Here is a 24,498-nt window from a genome sequence, read left to right as displayed (position 1 = left end):
GTCTTTTTTCTCTTTGCGTTTCAGTTTTGGAAGTTTCTATTGATGTATCCTCAAGCTCCTTGGTTCTTTCCTGAGTGTCTAGTCTACTAATGAGTCATCAAAGTCATTCTTCATTTCTGTCACCATGTTTTTGATTTCTAGCATTTCTTTTTGATTCTTTCTTAAAATTCCCATTGTTTTGCTTACAATTAGCCATGTGTTCTTGCATGTTGTCTGCTTTTTCTATTAGAGCCTTTAGCATTGTTGTCCTAAATTCCTAGTCTGATAATCCCAGTATCCCTGCCTTATCTGAGTCTGGTTCTGCTGCTTGCTCTGTCTCTTCAAACTATGTTTTTGGTCTTTTAGTAGCCTTATAGTTTTTTATTTAAAGCTAGACGTGATGCATATCAGGTAAAAGGAACCCAGTACTTGTTCCTGCAGAGGTTTCTACTCATGGATTCCTAACATGGCAAGTTATAATTCTCTGCATCCACCTGTCTGGATCTCTAATTTTGGGGACAATGGTTTGCTCTGTGATCTCACTTCTCTGATGGATCCAAGAAGAGTTGTTGATTTTTTGGTTTATTCAGAGTTTTAGTTGTTGTTAGGATAGAGTGACAATCTGTAAGCTTTTTACATGCCAGACCAGAAACTGGAAGTCCTCAGTCAATGTTCTTTAGTTGCAGGAAATGGAAACCTTCTGGCTAACTTAAGGGGAAAATAATTTAAAATAGAAGTAATATATTGAAGGCTATGGGTGCCTCATAGGATTACATAAAGTCATATGCAGGCAAGTCATGAAAAGTACAGAATCCAGAGACACTTTGGGCTCACAGGCCTACCTTGGGTCACATGCCTCACCCCCCCACTGCCAGGGAGAGCAGTCCCACCAAGGTTGAGTGGGAGGAGTTCTTCCTAAAAGGAAATTTAGGGTACTGCTAGAAGAAGCAGGGGGATGCATTATAGGGATAAAAGGAAACCAAGGGAAAGAGGAAACCAAGCACCTGCTGAAGTTCCAGCTCACTTCTGATGGCCTTTCACTGGGATAGAGGACCACAATTAATTTTTTAGATCAGAGACTCATGGAATTCCTTTCCAATGTTATAATTCTGTATATTCTTTATATTTAATGGATTTTTGGTTATTAGGGGCTGAGTCTCAATATGAAAATTATAAACACTATGCTGATACATGGGAATGTTGCTTATTATTTGTGAGTTTTGTTATTTTAGATTTCTTTCACTTGACATATGTTCTAAGTATCCAAGATATACATATCTCCCTTCATCTATTTAAAGTCAACATTAAGGGAAAGAAATCTTAGGTAATTCTGTTCCTAATGTTCCTTTTTTCCTTTGAAGTAGAACCAAATCTCTGAAGAGAGTTCAGTCTCTGCCTGATCCAGAGTCTGCTTTGTCTTCCAAGGAGAATTAAGCGTGAAAAATCAGAGGCCTAATTGACTACTTGCTAATGATTGGTTTGGGGAATAAAGAGCTATGTCTTCCCATTTCCAGCACTCCTGATCACCATCTTTTTCTGCTTAGCTAGTTTATCAATTTGGAATCAGTTGCAGACAACAGAGTCCACTCAAACTAGCTGGGGCTGAAGGAGATTTGTTAACAGGCATTGGTTGGCTTAGACACCCACTGAAAGGATTGGAGGAGTAGGCTCAAGGTTGAGCTTCCTGGAACTAGAATTACAATGCCTTGGTGAGTCAGAGAGCTGAGAGGAAGTGGCAGAATCAAGCCGCTAACCGAGTCCTTAACTTATACTATACATGGTAGAGGGTCTGCATTCACACTTTGAGAATATCGACGTCAGGCGTCAACAGGGGAAGAGAAGTCAGCAAAGGAGATTATGAAAGAGTAGCCAGAGACGTAGGAGGAAATCCAGGAAGTACAGGGTCACAGAGGCTGAGGGAAGACTTTCAGCAGAAGGCAATGGAAAAGAGGATCTAAGAAATGTCCAGGACACAATAAGGAGGTTGTTAGAAATCTTGTAAAAACCATTTTGGTGAGATTAATGAAGCCAGAATGCAGTGAGTGAAGGAGTGAGTGGGAAGTATGAAAACAAAGACAAGTGTACACCACTCTTGCAAAAAGCCTAGCTGTGAAGGAGAAGAGAGAGGGGAGTGGCCGTTAGAGTGTGACATAGTGGGGAGAGGGTGACTCTTTTTTTAGAAGATGGGAAAGACTAGTAGCACATTTTAAAATGTTCATAGGGAGAGTCCTATTGAGTAGAAGTAGTTGAACATACAGGAGAACAATGTGCAATACATGGAGTGTGGTTCCTGAAGAGATGGGAAGGGGTAGGATGAGAGATTTGAGGAAAGAGCGGGAGTGGGAAGATGAAAGAGATGAAATACCTGCAATGGAGAACAGGAGGGTCACTGGGCAGCCCCGAGTCCTAACATATCAACAGAAATCTGTACTTCAAGAAGATATTTCAAATACCTAACATGCAGATCCTAGAATGGGGGACTGGCTGAGTGAAGGTGGGATGGGGGCTGTGCAAGTCCTATTATATAGAACTGGGACACTAGCAAACCTTATGGATCAGTTAAGATGTTTCTGATTACATGCAATAAATACAACTTAAACTAGATTATATAATGAAGGTTTATAAGGAAAAGTCCAAAAATGTGTAGGCTTCAGGCACAGATTGATCAAGTCTCCTTTTGTGATTTACTCTATTTGACCCCACTCCATGTGCTAGCTGTATTCTTATGCTGGCTTCCCTCAGGGTTACACTTAGACTGCCAGCAGCTGCCAGGGTTAAGGATCCCAGAAGAAATTGGAACCATAAAGGAAGAGTGGGGAGGGAAAGGGAAAAAAATACCTGCCTTCTGCCATCTCCCTTCCATCCAATCTCCCACCATTTCTCTCCTTGGCAGGACCTAACAAAAGCCAGAGAGAAGGGGGCCTAGAATCAGCTCCAATACAGAACAAATGAGGGGAGGGATGGAGAAATGGATCTGAAGGCAAACAGGCAGATATCTGGCACAGGCCCAAGGTGGACAGAAATCCTCCCAGCACACAGAACCTGAGGAACTCATCCTACAACCAGCTCATGGAGGGCTTGGCCTTCCTAGATCATGGGAGGTGATGGCTGCCACTTATTGGTGGCACGGTATGCTATTAGAAGTGGTACAATATTGTGAGCGGGAGTTGGCCTCTCAGTGATCCAATTCTTCTCCGCCTACAGTGAGTTGGGGTGTAGCTGAATGTCTCACTGAGAGGAACTCCTATCACATGGAGATCCTAGGTGCTAGGAGCTGGCTGCAGTTCTAAGCCAGGACTTTGGGTTGATTTTGGGAAAGGGGGCAAAAACACTTAGATTATACATGTAACGGTTCTACTGCATAAGGCAAGCATATGTGGAAAGGAGAGTGTGGGCTAGCCAGCCAGGTGCTGAACTGTGGTTGTTATTGTTTGGGGCTGCTGGCATGCATTTTCTTCCTTCCTTCTGTAACCGGGTGCTCCAGAATTTGGACGGGAACCCCACATTGGTAAGACACTTGGCTTAGACAAGTGCCTTACATAGTGCCCATTGGCCCAAACCTTCGGTCTCCCATTGTCCTTGTCCTCACACTCCCCAGGAGCTGGGATTACAGAGGTATGCCTGTGTACCAGGCAACCAAGGGACGCATGATGAGGTGGACAGCAGTTGTTTCTGTCTGCCCATCACCCCTTCCTTTGGGGAATGACTCTTCCCCTCCCTGCGGTTCTGAAAAGGGCTGTAAATCACAAGCACCCATACCCTGACATCAGAAGAGTCCATGTGATCTAAGCTAAGCCAATCAGATACTCCCTCCCAGGAATCTGAACTGGGGACAGATATAACAGGGCCAGAAAACAGCTGAAGTTGCCTCTCTCTGGTAGCAGTACCCTGGAAAGACGCTGGCTTGGGGCAGGAGTTCCCAGCTGGAATCTCAAGCTCTGTCCTACTCTTTTTCCTTCCTGAGGTGTGGGTGGTCAGCTCTGTGCATCCTGGGAACTCCCTAGTATTCTTCCTACAAACCTTTTCGTGCTTAATTGATTTTTTCTGTTCCTAACAACCCCAAACCCCTGAAACAAGAGTCAACATGAGTTAAAGACTTAGCAGTCACCACAGAGCTTAAGAACTGAAGTTGAATCTCCCTTGCTAGTATTATTTAGGACAGAGATGATGCAAAGTTACACAGATCACAGGGTTCTGGAACAGGCTGTATTTGCAGAGAAGTCCATGGACCACATGCGCCCTTGAAAAATAGTGAGGTGTAAGGAAAAACTTCATTACCTGGGTTATATGAGTATTTTCTTCGAAGATATGGTTTCAAAGTAAGTCATGAATTTTCTCTTTCTGTTGGGGGGGATGCCTTGTTGAGCTGCTTGTGGGATTTCAGGTCCCCGACCAGGGATTGAACCCAGGTCCTTGGTAGTGAAAGCACAGAGTCCTAACCACTGGACCTCCAGGGAATTCCCATGAATTTTCTTTTTAACTAAAATTGTAAAAGAAATATACTAAGGGTGCTTCTTCAGGACAAACTTAACATTCTTCCCTTCTGCCTGCTGATGCGTGTGTCATACATACTATTAATTTAGGGATAATCTGTTTGCTGAAGGATATCTTCTGGACATGCAGAGAGGCGTACAAATGCAGTCCTACACACGATGCTTACAAATAATTTATTCTTATTTCATACATTTGTTTTTCAGCAAAAAATGAACAGTTATTTATACAGATGTTCATGTTCAAGATCGTAGGGAACAAATGTCTCAGAAAACCCAAATCATGATACAACAGAAAAGAGTCACAATTTTGTTCAGCTACATGCACAGAACTGACCGAGTGGTAGTTATTTCTATGGATTATTTTGCTTAATTTATCAGGTAACAGGGGATTATGATTAAATAATCCTTTTCTGGCAGAATACACCAACGATTTGAAACCACATTGTAGCCCCCGTCCACACATCCTGAGAAAGCCTCGCCAGCTAGCTAAACACAGCTGTTTAAGATTTAGGTGGTGACTGGAGTTAAGGTAGCCTAAGAAGAATTCATTTAGCAAGCAGTGGAAAAACTAGAAGCTATTAGTTTCTTTTTTCATGCCTGCATTTTCCTTTACTCCCTTCTTCCTCCATTATCACCATTAAATGAACTTAAAAAAGACTGACACAACGAGGGCTCTATTTGGTCACTGTTAAATCCTCCCTCTGCCTCTGACCTGAGGAAAAAAATGAGTATGGCCCTTCAATTAATGCCCTTGACTGCAAAAGGGGACCTGCTGGTTGTACATTCTTGTAAATCTGAGCACAGTCATTGTATTTAAATCCTCAGTTTAGAAATGGATGAACCTCCTAAGGCAGATGGTTTGAGATGGCCTAAATACACATGGAATCTTTTTAGAAACCTTTTGTCTTCAAGGCTGAGTTGGAAAGTGAAGGCTTCAGGAGTGATGGCCATGGTCTGGGAGAAGGCTGATACGAAGAGAGTTCAGAGCTACCACGTGCTTTATTTAGAGAAGAGAGCGGCCACAGCGTCCTCCTCCAGCCCTGAAACACAGCCTTTTCCTGGTCTGTGGATTGATGGCATGAGGCTTTATTCTTCTTTCCGCTCCAGAGAAACTAGGAGTGGAGTGTCCAGGGCTATACATTTTACTGGCCACGTTATCCACTGTGAGTGAACCCTCATCAAACTCAACTGGGCCTCATTTCTTTACTGCCTTGGTACTCAGTTGCTTAGTTGGAACAATTTTGCTCATAGCCTCCATAAAAGACCAACCTGGTAGAAAAGTAGACCTTCTGCACTAAGCCTTGCTGGGAGAGTGAATTTAATGATGTTTCTAACTAGAATTTTAAAAAGACTTAAATTTAGCCTTGTGACACACCTATAACATAGCTGACCTGTTTTCTTCTTTTAAAAAAATTGTTTTATCCTTTTTTAAACTATACACTATTTACATTTTTCAAGACCTTGTAGGTCTTTATCATTTGGATAAGAGCTCCAGGTGATTAAACTCCCAGGACAAAGATGAGGCTTTCCAAAAAGCGCTGGTTCTCATCTATGTGCAAAGGCCGGTTTTTACAAATAAATTGCTATTATAAACTTTTAAAATATAAAATTAGAATTCTTCTCTAAAAATTTTGTCTATTAATTTTCATTTTTGCATCCAGCATATTACAAACAAATCATGCTTTCTAACTAGAGATGGACCTAAAAGGAGAAATGATGTTAATGTGTCCCTGTACTCCATCTGGAAACAAGGGTTATTTACACGGGGTCCTTTCTCAATGTTGTGGTGAGCTGTGAGGGGCAGGGCCATCTCTACAGCATGGTTAAAAACCCAACCGAAGACCCCTCCACTCCTGCTTGAGTGCTTATTGCATATTTTAGGTGGAGTATAAGGCATGAGAAAGGTGGCCAGCCACTTTTACACACTGGAGAATAACGCTGCACATTCAAGAAATGCCACGGTTGGAATAGCTTTCAGAGATTGTTCAAGAACAAAACGTATTAAAGGTCGTGCGTTACATTTAGAAGCACAATACCTCGGAGAACATTTTCAAAAGCTCAAACGCAAAGCTGTGTTCCACTGAGTTAAATAGTCAATAAATGAGCATTTTGCTGCCTCTAGGTATGTGTTCAGAGCTTTCAAAAGTCACATCCTGCCACAATTAACAACCAAATGAGCATTCTCGGCCTCTGACCTATCCGTAAACGTTAATTCTGCAACTCACTCACAGGCTCTGAAGAAGCTGTTTGGAAACAAAAGAAGCCCACGAACCGGTTAGAAATCTGCAAACCAGAAATTCAATACATTTGTCCTTTTTTTAACGACAAAAATTTGTGTTGGCTTTTGGAATAGTGACCAAGAAGAGTAGATGACCAGGGGTTTCCCTGGTGGTGCAGTGGTTAAGAATCCGCCTGCCAATGCAGGGGACACAGGTTCGAGCCCTGGTCTGGTGCCTCGGAGCAACTAAGCCCATGTGCCACAACTACTGAGCCTGCGCTCTAGAGCCTATGAGTCACAACTACTGAGCCCGTGAGCCACAACTACGGAAGCCTACGCGCCTAGAGCCCGTGCTCCTCAACAAGAGAAGCCACTGCGATGAGAAGCCTGCGCACCGCAACAGAGTAGCCGGAGTGCTGCAACAAAGACCCCAACGCAGCCAAAAATAAATAAATTAATTTTTTAAAAAAAGTGGACACCCATTTTCACAATTAAGAAATAATTATTCATAATATTGAAGGAATAAAATCTTCAGTAGGAAGACATGCAGCCTATCACAACAGAATACAGCTTCCACCAATGATTGCTGCCTTTTTCAGTTTGTCTAGACTTGTTTGCTTTTTGTCAGGTGATATACGTCAGAGAATATTGGCAATCCTTCAAGAAAATGATCAAAAGGTGATTTACAGGGCTTCCCTGGTGGCGCAGTGGTTGAGAGTCCGCCTGCCGATGCAGGGGACACGGGTTCGTGCCCCGGTCCGGGAAGATCCCACATGCTGGGGAGCAGCTGGGCCCGTGAGCCATGGCCGCTGAGCCTGCGCGTCCCGAGCCTGTACTCCGCAACGGGAGAGGCCACAACAGTGAGTAGGCCAGCGTACCGCAAAAAAAAAAAAAAAAAAAGGTGATTTACAATTGGCTGATGCTATCCCCTCATGCCTTTTTGCCTTATGCCCTAATTTTATGGAGACAAATTGAAGACGGTAAACCAGCAGTACATCTGCTACTCAAAATATACCTAGGCACTTGTGCTCAGGTCATAAGCTACAGGATGTGGTCATGCTGCCGAACAGAATTCCTCGCCTGCCCTATCTGAGCACTAATGCCCTGGGAGTGCACATGCTTTTCTAGGGACAAAACGTAAAACTCAGGCAAAACTGTCCATAGTTCAACTTGCCCCATTCTAACTGTGTGAAGCTAATCCTCCTTGCTCTCCCTTCTCCCATGCCTGCTTCCTATCTTTTTCACATCTGGTATTTTTTCTATGTAGCTTTCTCCAGATTAATTTTTTTCTAAAACAGGTTTCATAGGTTCCAACACGATGACCTGAAAAGAGGAAAAAGGCTAAAGAACATTAGGTAGTCTCAGCTAATCTTTGGAGATATAAGCATTTAAGCTCACATTTTTAAAAACTTGAATATGCTATCTGTGAAATGCAGCCACTTAATGATACCACGGTTTAGGCACTTTGGATGAACCTTTCTTCACAGTGGTTTAAAGCCATGAAACTTCCAAAAGTGATCTTTATGAATTAGCAGTGATGATAAATTTTTCAACTCTTTGTACACATGCCTGCTCTCCCTTCACCTGGATTATGCATTAAACTTTCTAGTTATTTTTACCAAGAAAATTCACATAGGCTTAGGAGCAAACAGAAAAAAAAAAAAGGAATGAAATCGATTGTGGGTAAATTAGCATGTGAATTGAAATAAGATTCTATGCATTGCTCTTAGGCTAATAGGAGAAAAGAACCAAACTCAGTGGCTTGGGACATTGTGCTTATGGCCAAGGTCAGAGTTGGATCCCTGGCCAGAGGGCCCTTCTGGTGCTCCCACCTCTGTTCCACCAGCAGATAAAAGGGTAATGGCTATAATAATATGGCTGGTTCCTTGCCCAGCATCTTACATGCAGAAGGTTGATAATGATCACTAAACGGATTACAGGAACAAGCAAGTGAAAATCAACTCAGAGTGAAGTCGGCAGTGGCAGACTTCAGCAGATGAAGAACAATCCAAGATGACAGAAAGTACTTAAGTAGCTGATAACATTTTGTTTAAAATTTTATAACCTAAATTCAAGGATAGTCATCTCTAACCTCGCTGTTTTACAAGTATAAGGTAATCAATTAAAGGGGGAAAATATATAGATATCCAATTAGTGTCGGTGTGCTTGGCCAGGCATCATAGCCATGCAAACTAGTAACACTCACAATTGAGCACACAACTGTCTCCACGTTCTAATTCTGCCACCTTGGACCAACGGTATAACCTTAAAGTGGAGATAACGTCTACCTGTCTCCCACTATAGCTTTGTGCAGATTAAATCAAGTTGTGAAGAGATCTGAAGATTAAAATCCCTGTTTGTTATTGCTGTTAGCTCTCAGATTCAGCACCAAATCAGAAAAAGTTATAAAAATCACCTCGATCCTCAAATTTTGCATTCTTCAAAATGATTCCCCCGAAGTAGTATGATGAATTAAGTGAAATGGTTTTTGACTGCGATCACTTACAGGCAAGGATTTATGAATGGAAACATGGGAAGGCCACTCTGGCCAGCTCTGAAGCCCTGGGCTTTCTTCCTGGGCTATTTACAGAAAGTGTATGGCCAGGGGAAAAGATCACGTTTGTTTTTACAAGCCAGTCATGACATGACTGAAGAACTCACTTCCTCTCTCTGGGAGGTCACCCTCTTCACCTGAAGGTACAGATACAAGAAAGGCAGGGAAGAAAGGAACCTCCCCTTAGCCGCCTACATCAGCCTGAGTCAATTCCAGAGACCAACCCACAGGGTGACAGGCATGGAAGTCAAACACCCTCATTTCCCAGGCATGACTCTCTGATGCTGCTCCTTGAGATGTCATCCAGATCATGACTAATGAGTAAAAATAAAATGCATTACATAACAGGCTTCAAAATTCTACTGCTGAAATAGGTTGTACAGAGATAAGGGAGTGCATTCTTATCATCTGTCCTACATTTCTAACAGCTGAACACAATAAACTGACTGAATTGGATGTGGCAAAATGAAGAGTGTGAAAAAATATTTTAAAAGCGATTTTATTCTGATTGTCATATTACCCCTGAAATATATAATATACCTGGAGAGTTCCATGCAAACGTGGAGACTGAGTAAATATTTGCTGATTCTCAAACATCATCATTTATCTTGACCGAAATCCGATATCATTTAGCAAATAACATATATAGCCTCACAAATCAACCCCGGTCTTATGTAGTGTATACGGTACCTATTTGGAAACATGAGGTAAAGCCAAACCAATGTTTTCAACTAGAATGTCCTTTGTCAGTGCTGTATGTGGTATATAAAAATGAAGATGGAAAGGGAAAGGGAACGTGCAGGAAGGAAGAAGCAAAGGGAAGGAAAGTCAGTCCTCACTTTGCTGAAACCTTCCAAGGGAAAAGTGTGTCATCTTACTGGGCTCATGCCTCATAATCACTTGAAAATTATATGGGTATAATTTTATCCTTAAGTGGCCTCTGCTTAAGGACAAAGACACAAGGCAAGAAGAGAATTTTCTTTGAGGACCTGGAAGATCGCCAACAAAAATGTAAAATGACAAATAGAGGCTTTATTTCTTGTTCTCAAACTCATCAACCTTTTTTGGAAGGCTGTCTCTAGAGAGTTTCTTCTATATTACAAGGAAGATCCAAAATGCTCCTCAACCTGTTTCTCTAGCTTCCAAACCAACATTTTTGGGGGCTCTAGAAGAGACAACAATGACATGCAAATGAGTTTGCATGTGGAAATAGCCTGATTTCCACAACTGTCCTTGAATACATGTACTGAATTAAGTTACAGCTGAGGATTGACATCCGTGGCAGGCACAGCTCTCAGTCCCTGTAACCTAACAGGAATCTCCTTGCACTTTGCCAAACATGAGACACTGACACCCATCAGCAAATGTGCAAAGTGTATTTACAATCTCGTTAAGAGGTCTCCTAAGTTAAATATAGACATATATAAAGTTAACTTCCGTGTGCAATTAACACACAAGGATACTGGTTCCTCCAGGGAATTGTGCCAGAGCCTCTCTGTTTACAAGTACAGTAGTGATTAAAAGCATAAACAAAAAGAGCAATCTTGGCAGGACCACCAGCCTACCAGTGCTGAGGTAAGTGTTCATCTACCTTCTGTCCTTGATCTAAATTATACCATGAAGTCAAGACTTCCCCATTCAATGACTTATCTGGCTCTTCACCCAAAGGACTTGTCAAGAAGTGTGATAAGTATTTAAATAAGCCACCTCACTGGTTTGTGTTAGTCTAGAGCTGCTATCTCAAGTCCAGGATAACGTTTATGAGAAATGTCTTAAGTAACACTGGCCAATGTGGTTGTCAGATAGGATCTCAGGAGCGTGTTTCCCTAATTTTTCAACGATTTAGGGTGACCGCCATTCATTTCCATAGTCTGGATCCAAATGAGAATTCAGTGCTTAACTAGGCAAAGGTCATCTTATTTAACTCAAAATTTTCAGCTATAACTCAAGTAACATACTCCTGACTTTCATATTACAACTGCCATATTTACTCCTGAATATTACGATTTTAATTTTAAGCAAGGCTAGACGGGCTCAGTCTAGAACAGTGTCCTTTCACCTTCCCCGATGGCAGCATTAGGAACCACAGCCTCATTAGTGGGCTGATTTCTTCTCCTTGTAAGAGAAGCCAAATGCTCTGCATGTCCTAGGAAGCCACTACTGGTCCTACCAAAAACTTACAACCCATACCATCTTCCTTCCCTCCTGAATAGAATGTTAAACCTTGATTTGCAATAAAGTAAGAAAAGCTTACACCTACTGCTCTCCCCATGCAAGAAACTATGTGTGAGGACCAGTCATTTGGGCATTGCTTCAAAAGGCACATTTATTCCAGTGGCAATTTGAATCAGTAGAGAAAGAGAGAATAAGATTAAAAACAAAACCGAAAAACAGGATGGGTTTTGTGGAACACATAAGTAAATAGAAATCTGGGACCTATACAAACCACTTAGCTCCTTCCCAATAGTTTAACCAGAGTCCCTAAGGTAGAATAATTCACAGTTGTATCATGACACACACAGGCCTTCAAAAAATACTGTTTAAAAAAGTAGCTGAGAACTCTCAAGCAGCTTGCCCTGATGTCCAGTTCAAGTATATGCAATGCAGAAGAGCTGCAAGATTCCAAACTACGTGACAAAGAAAATTCAGTGCAGATCACAGGCTTTGATAAATTATGAAAAATCATTGTATATATTACTATTTAACTAACATCTAAGAAACATTTTGAAATAATTAACGTGTGTTCACATTCCATGCATTTTCTAGCAGGTTAAGCCCTGGGTTAGTGTCTCTGTGCTCTTTTCCTACAAAGCTCTATTCTTTGACAAATCCAAGCATTCCTCACACCGAAACGGAAGTACCCAGGGGTTCTGTCTACTTACCCTCTTTACTGCATGCCTGACCTCACAAGGGCTGCTCGTTATTACCTCTGGCAGAGAAGACGACTGGAAGATCGAACTGGTTGGGGTTTTATGTGGGGTTCTATTCGCGCTGCCTTAGAAGAATCCCTGGATGTCACAGACACCACCTACATTTTTTCCAGGGACAAGAACCAGCCGCCCTCTCCCTCCTGCTTGCCCCACCTCCCTCTCCCAAAGCCCTAAGTGCACTGAGTGCACTCTCCCAAAGCCCTTGTCGCACTGAACTTTTTCCCTATGGTTTTGCAGCACCCTCCTCGAGCAAAGAAGGAAACACAACAAAACTTGAAAACAAACCAACAACAGAAACTTCAAACAAACAGGTGAGCGAGCCGGCAGCCTCCTCCAAGGCGGAGGCTCACTTTTTACCGCAGAATTCGGTGTTGTTGAGGAACTTCTTGATGACCAGCCCCAGGCAGACAACCAGCAACAACATGTAGCCCACGGTGCCCGAGAAGGTGGGCGCGTCCGGCGGCGCCTTAAGGAACTGGCGAAGGCCCTCCTCCACGTAGTACACCTGGTCGTAGATGCTAAGGAAAGTGAAGATGTGGAAGAGCTGGTGGCTGTGGCCGATGATGTCGAAGAGGCCCGGCTGGATGCGCTCGGGGATCTTGCTCACGTTGAAGAAGGCGGCCACCACCAGCCAGAAGTAGCGGCGGTAGAAGTGCACGAAGAGAGTGGGGTTCTCGCCCCGCAGGTCGAAGAGCCAGCTCTCGAGCATGATGGGGCAGGCCATGCTCAGGGGCATGACGAAGACGAAGGTGCGCAGCGCGAACGGATAAGAGCACCAGTCGGTGCGGCTCTTGCAGCAGGCCACGGTGCAGGCCACGGCCAGCAGGAAGGCCACGGGCAGCACGAGCGCGCGGTAGGCGGCAATGAGGCCCGTGCAGTCCACGTGCCAGCCCAGGCGCTGCTGCACGTACGGGGTCATCACCCTGGCGTCCAACAAGCTCAGGCCGGGCAGCAGGTAGTAGTAGTAGGCCACAGTGCTGCCAAAACCGTAGTAGCTGATGGACGCGTAGTCCAGGTAGAAGAAGGCTGCGCGCAGGCGCAGCGACAGGCAGCTGAACACGTGCGCCGTGCAGCTCATGGCGAAGGTCAGCAGCACGCCCGAAGCGTAGCACCACAGCGGCAGTAGCCACGGATGGTGGAAGGGCACGTCGCGGCCGCTCAGGAAGAACAGGCGGCAGAACTTGCTCAGGAACAGCAGCAGTGGGATGAAGTGCGTCCAGAAGTTCAGCGTCTCGTTGGTAGGCTTCAGCACCGAGGCTAGGCACTCCTGCGCCGTGCACGGCAGCCGCCGGTAGCCCGACAGGATGAAGCACTCCACAAAGTCGTCGGGCACCTCGTCCCAGCGCAGCAGCGGCTTGGCGGAGGCCGGAGGGTCCCCGGAGGGTGAGGGGTGGGGGCGCGAGGCGGCCTCCGAAGCCGCCGCGGTCGTGCCGGGCGGGCCCTTTGTGCCCGCGCTCCGGGGCTGCAGGCGCCGCGGCATGGTGCCCGGGGCTTGGCTAGGGCGCGCACAGGCGACCTCTGGCGCCGGCTCCGGCGCGCTCGCCAGTCCCCGCCGGCTGCCGTCGGAGCCTTTGTGCACGCGCCGGGGGCGTCGCTGCAGGTTCACGAGAAGACCTGAGCCTCGGAGCAGCCGTTCCTAAAAAATAAACAAATAAGTAAATAAAAATAGTCATCGATTTCGCAGCCGCGTAGCGACCGGTAGGAGCGCACGGGGCTCGGCGGCCCCTTCCCCAGGCTCCCTGCTACCGGCTCTCGGCCGCCCGCGCTGCTGCAGCGGCGGTGGCGGCGCGGCTGACGGCGGCGCTGCTGCGGTGACTGGGCATCGCGCGGTGCGGGCGCAGCAGCAGCCGCCCCCGGCGCGGGAGGCGGGGATGTGGGAGCTGAGGCGCTGGAGGGAGGGAGGGACGGGCGCACTGGGGGAGGGCGGGGGCCTCTCTGGCTAGTGTTTCGCGGCGGCCTCGGGGGATAGAGTTGTCCCTGGGCTCGAGTTCCGTACCATCCCCCCTCCCTCGGGTCGCAGAAGCCCGAGCTGGCCCGTTAATGATTGATGCGGGGGACCAAAGGCTGCGTCCGCGACTCAGCAGCCCGCGCCGAGGGCGAGGGTCGGCGCGGGGATTCGAAACCCGACAGCCACGCGGGCGTTCGAGAGGACACTGGAGAGACGCGTCCGCTGGGGGCGGGGAGCTGCGGCCGCGGGAGGAGGGGAGAGGAGCGCAGCCGGCGCGCCTGAGCCGGGGCAGGGCGGAGGGATGCGCTGACAGTAATCTCCGGAGGGGGCGGGGGCGCTCCGGAAATCGGGGGCCTTTGAGGCCATGTCTGGATCGGGGCGTGTCATTGTCAGATACCTGGGACTGCTCCTCTCTCTCCGTGTGTGTGCGCGCGCCCGCGCGCGCGGTCCTCACTCTCAGCACCATATCAAGCATTAGTTTGTCTCCTTTCGTCTAGCGGACTTATTCAGGTGCGTCACTAACCTCCTTTCGTCCTTGTCCGGTCCAAACGAACGGTCCTCTAAACCGGCCTGTGGTCGCGCTCACCAGGCCTCGGGGGCCGCAGCTCACCCGTGCTCCTGTTCTTGTGTCTTTAACTAGGAATTTTGTTTGGAGCCCAAAGTCCTACAACTCAGAGCGGGCTGCTCAAACTCCACGTTTTAATGAAAATTTTCAGGTGAAGACCAGGCGATTCAGAAAGCCTGTAACGATCTGAGGAATTTATTAAGAAGGGGTTCCCAAGCAGAGCTGCGCCTGAGTCAAAGGCTGATCATAAGTGGGGGCCGTTGATGACGGAGGACTAAAGGTAGGAGGTGCGCTCTAGCCCTAACTGAAAAGAGAACGGAGACGAATTCGTAGAGACTCGGAGGGGTGGCTTGGAAAAAGCTTATGCATAATTTAGCAGAAGTACCTGGCAGGCTAAGTTGGGTGGCTGGAGCCCAGAAGAAAGGAAGACTGAAGAATGGAAAACAGTTTTGATGCACTGCGCTGTGAAAATATGCCCGTAAGCCTTGTGAAAAGAGGGGCTAAAAAACCTGCCTCCTGTAAAATGTTTATCATTTCACGGAAGTTTCTCTTAGTGATGCCTTGGGGATGTGACTGAGTCTGACTTGCATCACTGACCTGCTGTATAGTGTCATGGCAACAAGGGCTAACCTTTAAGGAACAAGGCACTGTTCTAAGTGCTTTACAGTTTTAAATTTTTTTAGGTATTATTATTTTTCCCATTTTGCAGGTAAGGAAGTGGAAGCACCACAACGGTGAATAATATGCCCAATTGGCAGAAGGGGGATTTGAACCCAGCAAGCTGCTTCTGGATCTTGTGTACTTAAAGCAGAACATCCAACAACCTGATTTGCTCAGAAGAAACTAGTAGGGAAGGATAGTCTGATTTGAGGAAAGCCTTTCATTTTCATTTTATAAGTGAAAGGCTACCTTCATCACTATAACAAATCCTGTAGGTACGTCAAGGAAGATTTACTTAGTGGTGGCTCAGAGGACTTAAGTTATGGATAAGAATTATTTATGACTAAGAAACCATTCAGTATTGTAAATGTCTAAAATTACTTAAAGGTACTAGAAACAGTCCCTTTAGAAGTTTCCGCTTTCTCTTTGAAAAAAGTGTTTTCCATTAATAACTGCTTTAGCAAACTCTTACACAACTAGGCCAAAGGTACACTTGGGTCTTGAGCCTTTCTGAACTATCACAAATTCCTTATTAATGGATTTTAAATAAATGAGATTTTGCCGTAGTTACTTAACTAGTGTTTTGTTTTGCCACTGTCTATAGCCTTGTTTCTGTTTTTGTTTTTGCGGTACGCGGGCCTCTCACTGTTGTGGCCTCTCCCGTTGCGGAGCACAGGCTCCGGATGCACAGGCTCAGCGGCCATGGCTCACAGGCCTAGCCGCTCTGCGGCATGTGGGATCTTCCCGGACCGGGGCACGAACCCATGTCCCCTGCATCGGCAGGCGGACTCTCAACCACTGCGCCACCAGGGAAGCCCAGCCTTGTTGTTTTAAAGCAAAACCTAATTTCCTTTCACATCTGGACTAAGGATCCAGGCTAATCTGTAAAAGGGATTAAGATTCAGCCATTTATAAATCAAACCTGGGAATGATAAAACTGAATCCAGGGCAGACTGGAAAAAAATATTTTTTTTCTATTCTCTTTGTTACTTCACAAACAACCTGAGCTGTAGAAAAATGTTGATCTTATAATAAACCCCATATTTACCAACCTCTTAGTTGCATAATCAGCTCACTTACATAATCGGGAGAAATAATAGAAAGTTCACATCAAGTGAAATAATGGAATTGACTCTAAATGAAAGTGAAAAAACTCTGGCTAGATGGAATAACATTTATCTTGATGACTAAGAGTGATGGGACTGGCTCTAATAAAAGATGGTGTTCTTTAAAACACTCAGTATTTTATAAAGTCAAAAGATCTGTTGTAGCATTCTCATGTCTTTCAGAAAGTCTTTGGGACTTCTGCTTTTCTCTTTTCTCACGCATCTCCCACCGCACATGAGGCACAAAGTCAGCTGCTCCCTTGAAGTGGTGTTCCCGAAAGCTCTCTGATGCCAGCCAAGACAGGTGTCCTGGCTATACCTCGACAAAGCCAAGTAAAAAGGAACTAAGGAAACTGCAAAATTCACCTAACTTATTTATAAAAAAAAAAAAAAAAAAACTATGATTTTTCCTTAATTACTACCAATCTATAGAATTAATTTTTCTTAAGGTTTTTGAGATGTAAAACTGTGTTCCCCAAACCTTACAAAGGCTGGCTTTTGTAGTTTATTTTAAGTCCAGTAAACTAACTGCCTCTTGTCAGTGAGAACCACGATTCTGTCCCCTGGGCTTGGCTAAACAGATAGAAGCAGCGGGCTGGCTGCCATTCCCTGAAGGTGCACTGGGAGATAAGGCATCTCTAAGGTAACCAGAACTACCAAGTTCCTGATAGAGAAGAGTCACCAGGTATTACATTGGAAAGCCAGTGCCAGCATTTAGAGGCAGAAACCAGCTAGTTCTCCCAATTGAAATCTTGTCAAACCAAGGCTACAAATGTGTTTTTCGCAGTTCTGCGAAGGCCCCGTACATTTGGATGCTGAGGGGTCCTGGCTGCAAAATGCAGTCATAGGTAGGAATTGTAGCAAGCAGGACAAATGGCTTTTGCCCTTGTGGTTTGCTTTGGTGATGTTCTTATAGACCAACTATAAGTTTATTTGTGTTTCTCGCTGCAGTAATAAGATGAAGCATATATAAAAATTCCCCAGCAAATGTGATGTCCTCTAATAAAGATGATGAGATATTTGTAAAGCCTGCAGAAAAAAATATGCTATGATATTTGTTAATACTACACCTGGTTTTGGAGGAAGTAATTTTTTTGCTAGTCTCATTTTTAGAAAATCAATCAACCAACCAAACGAAACCTACTATGGACCCAGTGCTTAAATGCACCCATGACTCTGTATGAAGAGAATTCTATAAGGTTTGGTCCCTCTCCTTAGAATATACAGTCTAAGCAAAGTGCTTCTCTTTCCTCAAATTGAAAACAGTCGTAATGTTATCATCCAAACTCTTCCATGCTGTTTGGGATTAAAATGTACACACTACTATGTATAAAATAGATAACATGGGAAAGGGACGGTGGGAGGGAGACTCAAGAGGGAGGGGATATGGGGATATATGTATATGTATGGCTGATTCACTTTGTTATACAGCAGAAACTAACACACCATTGTAAAGCACTTATACTCCAATAAAGATGTTTAAAAAAATAGATAACCAACAAGGACCTACTGTATAGCACAGGGAATTATACTCAATATCTTGTAATATGTTGTATCTTCCAATATACCTATAATGGAAAAGAATCTAAAAAAGAAAAGATATATATATATATATATATATATATATATATAAAAAACTGAATCACTTTGCTGTACACCTGAAACTAACACAACATTGTGAATCAACTATATTTCAATACAAATTTAAAAAAAACAAAACCAAACAGTCACTTCCATGTCAGATGTGGTCACTACCAGATTATAGGGTCCCAGCTTCCTAATGGTGGAAAAACTTCTGGCAGTGGCATCAGGTGTAACTATGGCAACTTTTTCAGGGCAAAGTGCAATCCAAAGCCTGGGTAGAGGGCTGAAAGTGAGAGAGAGAGTGGTGGGAGATTGAGTTCTTACCTGGCACCGTTCCTGCCTGGTTACTGACATGGTGGCAGGGTTCTCTCTCTCTTTTTTTGGCTGCACTGCAAGGCTGGTGGGGTCTTAGTTCCCTGACCAGGGATTGAACCTGCGCCCTTGGCAATGAAAGTGTGGAGTCCTAACCACTGGACCTCCAGGGAATTCCCAACAAGAGTCTCTTTTGGAGGAAACCTAAGGGAGCCTTGTTGAGGGTGTTTTTTGCCTTTTGAGGTTCTATGCCGGGAGTGACAGTTCCATATGCCCCTCTCTCCACAAGTTCACCTGCTCTCTACCAGTGGTCTCCAGAGTGGGCTGCACAGGAAGACCGATTAAGGTGAAGAATAAGATGTCGCAACTTCTGTTTCAATAGATCTCATCCTTCTGAATGTCCATACTCTGAGAAGATTGTATAATACACTTAACGTGGAACCCATGGAGGTAACTTACAAATAATACGTTGGGTCGTGGGGAGCATCTAAACACTGGCAGGTAAAGGGCACGCGATCGAAACTGTTTGACAACTTCTGCCCTGGAGTCCATTGCCCTTGTTTGTCCGGTCTGCTTCCATCCCCTGTCCCAGATCCAGGATGGACTCCCCTTTCCTGCCTCTCAGGTTGCTGGAAAGGGTGTTTCGGAGTCACCGTCTGTTCTCCTACAGTCCCTAGGCTCTGATTAGCCCTGCCCAGGCCTTCAGCCCCTCCCATAGCTTTCCTGAGCTAATGCAGTCTCCATTCTGGAGTTATTTCTCCCAATTCTGCCCTTTCTGTTTCCTGACTAGAGCCTGTATTGTTTTCCTGTAAAATCCTCGTATTTACATGTTACATTCACCCTAATTCAGAGTTATCCTTTGGGGAAGAGACTTTTTTGGTGGTGCCTTTGAGGTGGCTTCCATTCATTTAACTTTAGAAACAGTGATACAAGTGTGTAAGATAGATGACTGAGTGCCTGCTCCTCATTATTTATTTTTTAAAAAATAAATTTATTTATTTATTTTTGGCTGTGTTGGGTCTTCATTTCTGTGCGAGGGCTTTCTCCGGTTGTGGCAAGTGGGGGCCACTCTTCATCGCGGTGCGTGGGCCTCTCACTGTCGCGGCCTCTCTTGTTGCGGAGCACAGGCTCCAGATGCGCAGGCTCAGTAGTTGTGGCTCACGGGCCTAGCTTCTCCGTGGCATGTGGGATCTTCCCAGACCAGGGCTCGAACCCGTGTCCCCTGCATTGGCAGGCGGATTCTCAACCACTGCGACACCAGGAAAACCCTGCTACTCATTATTTATTGACAGCTTTCCTTGAGACACAGTGCTTTGCACATAGTAAGTACTCAACACGTACTTGTGATTGGGGCAATTCTTTTCAGTACTGTAGTTCTTTAAAAGGTTAGACTCTTAGAATAGGCTTGTCCTGTAACCCTTTGGTCATCTACAGAGTTGGTCGTCTAGTCCACCTCTCTTCCCATTTATCATAGTTGTTTCAGTTTATTGATCATACACTGTATTCAGGTACGGGGATAGGCACTTTACCTATATTATCTCTAATTCTCAGAATACTCTTTGTAAGGTAAATCCACTCTCCTCATTTTCAGACAAGAAATCAGAGGCTCAGAGATGTGAAGCAGTTGGGTGGCAGAGCCAGAGTCAAACTATTAATTCCAAACTCCCCACTCTTTCCTTTATGGGGCACTGTCCCCGGCAAGGCTGTGGTGTAGCCAGCCTTGAACATCTCCAACAAAGGCACCTATTCCCTCACATGGTCTCCCCTTCCATTTTAAGCATTTTAAATGGTTGCTGTTGGAGAACTTTGTAAATAATTAAATGAGCACAGCTGATGAGAAAAAAGCCACTGTTGAATCTTGGCCTAAAGCTCAGCCATAAGTGTCACTGAATGTGGTCACTGGTTGGATCTGGTTAGAAAGTCCCCGAAAAGAACGATGCCAAATAAGACGTGTGTGCGTGCAGTACGTGTCAGCTGCGTATTGATTATCCATGGCTGGAAGGCACATTTCATACAAAGAGCATTTTCCTGTAAACATTTAACATCTGTTTTGACCAGGGGGCTTGCCATACCCTCGATCTCTACAAAGAGGCAAATAGCAGATTCTGTGATTTCAGAGATGATCGTTGCATTTAGTACAGTATTATTGACTACAGTGATTGATTAATACAGAAAGGAAAATATTCTGCTATGGTTTCATTTAGTTTTTTTTCTTTTTAGAAGTTAAAAAAATGTTTATTTAGGCATAATTCACATGCAACATTATATTAGTTTCAGGTGCACAATGATTTGGTATTTGTATCTATTGTGAAATGGTCACCACAATAAGTCTAGTTAACATCCATCACCATACATAGTTACAAAAAAATTCTTTTTCTTGCATTGAGGACTTTTAAGATCCACTCTCTTGGCAACTTTCAAATATGCAATACAACGTTATTAACTGTAGTCACCATGCTGTACATTATATCCCCAGGACATTAATTTTTTTAACTGGAAATTTGTACTTTTTGACCCCCTTCACTCATCTTGCCCACCCCCAGCCCCTGAATATGTTATTTTCTTCCTCTGTCTGACTTTTTTCACTAGCATAATGTCCTCAGGGTCCATCCATGTTGTCACAAATGGGAAGATTTCACTTTTTTATGGCAGAATTATATTCCATTGGTATATCCATCCATCTATCTATCTATCTATCTCTTCTTTATCCATTCATCCATCTATGGACAGGTTGTTTCCATATCTTGGCTGTTGTTAATAATGCTGGAATGAGCATGGAGCTGCAGATATCTTTTCGAATTAGCATTTCCATTTTCTTTGGATAAATACTCAGGAGTAGAATTGCTGGATTGTATGGCAATTCTATTTTTAATTTTTTGAGAAACCTCCATATTGTTTCCACAGTGGGTGTACCAATTTACATTCCAATCAACAGTGCACAAGGGTTTCCTTTTCTCCAGTACAGGTTATTTCTTACCTTTTTGATAATAGCCAGTTTAACAAGTGTGAGGTGGTATCTCAGTGTGGTTTTGACTTGTATTTCCCTGATGATTAGTGATGTTGAGCATCTTTTCATGTAATTGTACATCTAGCTTTTTTTTTTTTTTTCAGTACGCGGGCCTCTCACTGTTGTGGCCTCTCCCGTTGCGGAGCACAGGCTCCGGACGCGCAGGCTCAGCTGCCATGGCTCACGGGCCCAGCCGCTCCGCGGCATGTGGTATCTTCCCGGACCGGGGCACGAACCTGTGTCCCCTGAATCGGCAGGCGGACTCTCAACCACTGCGCCACCAGGGAAGCCCTATATCTAGCTTTTTAATGTAATGATTTTCTTTTTCTTTGAGGTACAATGTCTATTTGTTGAAAATATTTATCAACATAATTATCTTGGGACCAATCACAAAACTAATTGAAGGTATAGTATCTTACATATATTGATTTTTTTAAAGAGTGTGATCTTACATTCACCTTGTGCCCCATTCATGTGAAAACCACAAGAATGTGGGGTTACCAGTAATAGGACTTTCCTCCACACACTTAATTCATTTCTACACAATGAACAAGGAGCGTTTTTTTGTTTTGTTTTGTTTTTGTTTTTTTTTGTGGTACGCAGGCCTCTCACCGTTGTGGCCTCTCCGGTTGCGGAGCACAGGCTCCGGACGCGCAGGCCCAGAGGCCATGGAGCACGGGCCCAGTCGCTCCGCGGCATGCGGGAGGATGCGGGATCCTCCCGGACTGGGGCACGAATCCGTGTCCCCTGCATCGGCAGGCGGACTCTCAACCACTGCGCCAGCAGGGAAGCCCCGACAAGGAGCGTTTTTTAAGGAACATGCGTAGTCCCTTGGTCACCCAGTGGCACGTTTCCTTTGAGCCATGTGTTCTGAGAATTCTATGGTCAAAATGCATTAGTTTTGTTTTATTCTTGGTCCCTGCCCTGCTCCTCCAAACTTCCACCAAACTCCGCTTTAGATACCTCATTCTCATACACACTTAACTCACTGATTAGAGATAACCCAGTGCTGGATAGGGATTATTGAATAAATCTATAGTGAGCATTCAGGAGACAGGCCAGTTGTTTCTTTAACAAGCAATAATAAACACCACTTATGCACATAGCTGGTACCTATTGCTCAGGGCATGGAAAGGCAGAGGAGCAAGTTGGAGCACAACAAAGAGAAGTCAGAATCATCCCTCTTCTCACTTGGAGGGGAAATGGGTCCACAATGTTTTAATGCAACCACTTTGTGATTACTTATTTAACGTGGCCATTTTGAAACAAGGAACATTTCAATGCTGCTTCAAACACCATTAAGCTTCTGATGTTTTTACTTCTAAGTAATGTGCTAGACAGACACCTGCACCCCACCCACGGAGGTCAGGGCTGGGGTGAGGGTTAAGCACCATCTGGCAAGAAAACTATGGAAAACCAAGAGTCATGAGTCATCCCCACTTGTTCATCTCAAAGAGAACTGTCATCCCTGGATTATTTGTCTGTCTGTCCCTTGGCTTGCATCTCTGCTCTCTGATTTCTCCTTTACTGTACCAATGGCCAGGCTCATTTCTTCTTCTTTTTTTTAATAGATCTTTATTGGAGTATAATTGCTTCACAATACCGTGTTAGTTTCTGTTGCACAGCAAAGCGAATCAGCCATATGCAAACATATGTCCCCATATCCCCTCCCTCTGGAGCCTCCCTCCCACCCTCCCTATCTCACCCCTCCAGGTCATCGCAAATCACCGAGGAAGACCTAAATAGACATTTCACCAAGGAAGACATACAGATGGCCAAGAGGCACATGAAAAGTTGCTCAACATCACTAATTATTAGAGAAATGCAAATCAAAACCACAATGAGGTATCACCTCAGGCCGGTCAGAATGGCAGTTATCAAAAAAGCTAGAAACAATGACTGCTGGAAAGGGTGTGGTGAAAAGGGAACCCTCCTACACTGTTGGTGGGAATGTAAATTGATACAATCACTTCTAATTAACAGCTTTGAAATTGCATGAATGTGCACTCCTATGTTTTGGAAGCTTCCTGATTATACTAACTTTATTTAATTGGGTCAGTGTTGGGAGGGAAGTGGGGTGGGAATGGAATGACTCTTCGGGTTACAATTCTATCTCATATTGCAAGCTCCAAGTCTGGAAATCCTCAATTAACATTTCTAACAGGTCCTTCAGTAATGTACATATATTCTATCTACTGGCATCAAATTCCTTTGCAATAACTTAGGGGAGACAGGCTACTCCAGGTCTGGTAGATGTCAACACAACACTTTGTTTTCTCATATTATTAAACAAAATTAAAACAAATATTGAGTAATTAGATGTGGGCTTGTCAAAACCATAAATTTGTAAGACATTTTAAACAATTCAGAAATAAAGTAGGAAATGAAAATCTCATAAAAAAAGGGATTAGAGATGGAAGAAGGGGTGAGGAAAGGCTATTTTTCTTGTTTTATTTAGTAATTTAAAAACCGGTAGTGATTTTACACTTATGTCAAGAATCTTTTGACTTTGCTGGGAAGAATGTTCTATCTCAGGAGAGACAAAGCATGGTACAAACACTATAAAAGAAGGAATAAAATGATGGGGAGGGAGGAGAGGATTTCTCTGTGTGAGAGGGGCATGGAAATAGCCTGCCTTAGTTTCCAAATTGGAATGGTATTGTATTAGGGCTGACGTGGTTCTTAAATTCTACGTCAGCCTCATGGTTGATGGCAGAAAATCATCGCCCCAGTGGGGGACGGAGGGGAGTCCCTTGTCAGGGGGAGGGGGGCTCCTAAATCCTGTCCCATGTGGTTGGTGGTTAGCTCACGGAAGAAAGGGATTTTTTAACCTACATCACTCATCTTTTAAGACAGAGGTTGCTAGTTACCATGTTCCCTCATTCAATCCTCTCTCTCATCTGCTGCACCAGCCTTCCTGCTGTCCCTCTAAAAGCATGTGCCACCAGGAGAGGCTCCGTGTGGCTGTGCACAAGCTGTCCCCTGCACCACAGCCTGGCAGCAGGGGCAGGGAGGTCTGACAGGCAGCCTGTAATCTGCCGGCCACACTCTGGGCCCAGGCATGGGCTGTCTCCCCAGAAGAAAGGATACCTTTCCCTGACTCACTGCTGGGCTGACAGCTGCCCCCGGGCCCTTGCACTTG

General features: G+C 44.6%; 1 protein-coding gene and 1 long non-coding RNA gene across 2 annotated transcripts; one reads left to right on the top strand and one right to left on the bottom strand.

Moving 5' to 3' along the window:
• Positions 1-3,203: 3,203 nt before the first annotated feature.
• Positions 3,204-14,052, bottom strand: PAQR9 (progestin and adipoQ receptor family member 9). The gene has a single exon (XM_022582683.3). The coding sequence runs from the start codon at positions 13,652-13,654 to the stop codon at positions 12,521-12,523; it is 1,134 nt and encodes a 377-aa protein (XP_022438391.1). The 5' UTR covers positions 13,655-14,052; the 3' UTR covers positions 3,204-12,520.
• Positions 14,053-14,437: 385 nt separating this feature from the next.
• Positions 14,438-15,964, top strand: LOC149749425 (uncharacterized). The gene is made up of 3 exons (XR_016393126.1): positions 14,438-14,632; positions 14,763-14,967; positions 15,397-15,964. It is a non-coding gene; the product is annotated as an uncharacterized LOC149749425 (long non-coding RNA).
• Positions 15,965-24,498: the final 8,534 nt, after the last annotated feature.

This window comes from Delphinapterus leucas, chromosome 4 (genome assembly GCF_059928025.1).
Source record: "Delphinapterus leucas isolate spDelLeu-1000000601 "Yukka" chromosome 4, BTC_Dleu_Yukka2, whole genome shotgun sequence".
Lineage (NCBI taxonomy): Eukaryota > Metazoa > Chordata > Mammalia > Artiodactyla > Monodontidae > Delphinapterus > Delphinapterus leucas.
Note: the sequence above shows the minus strand (reverse complement) of the source record. Positions and strands in the feature narration are given on the sequence as shown.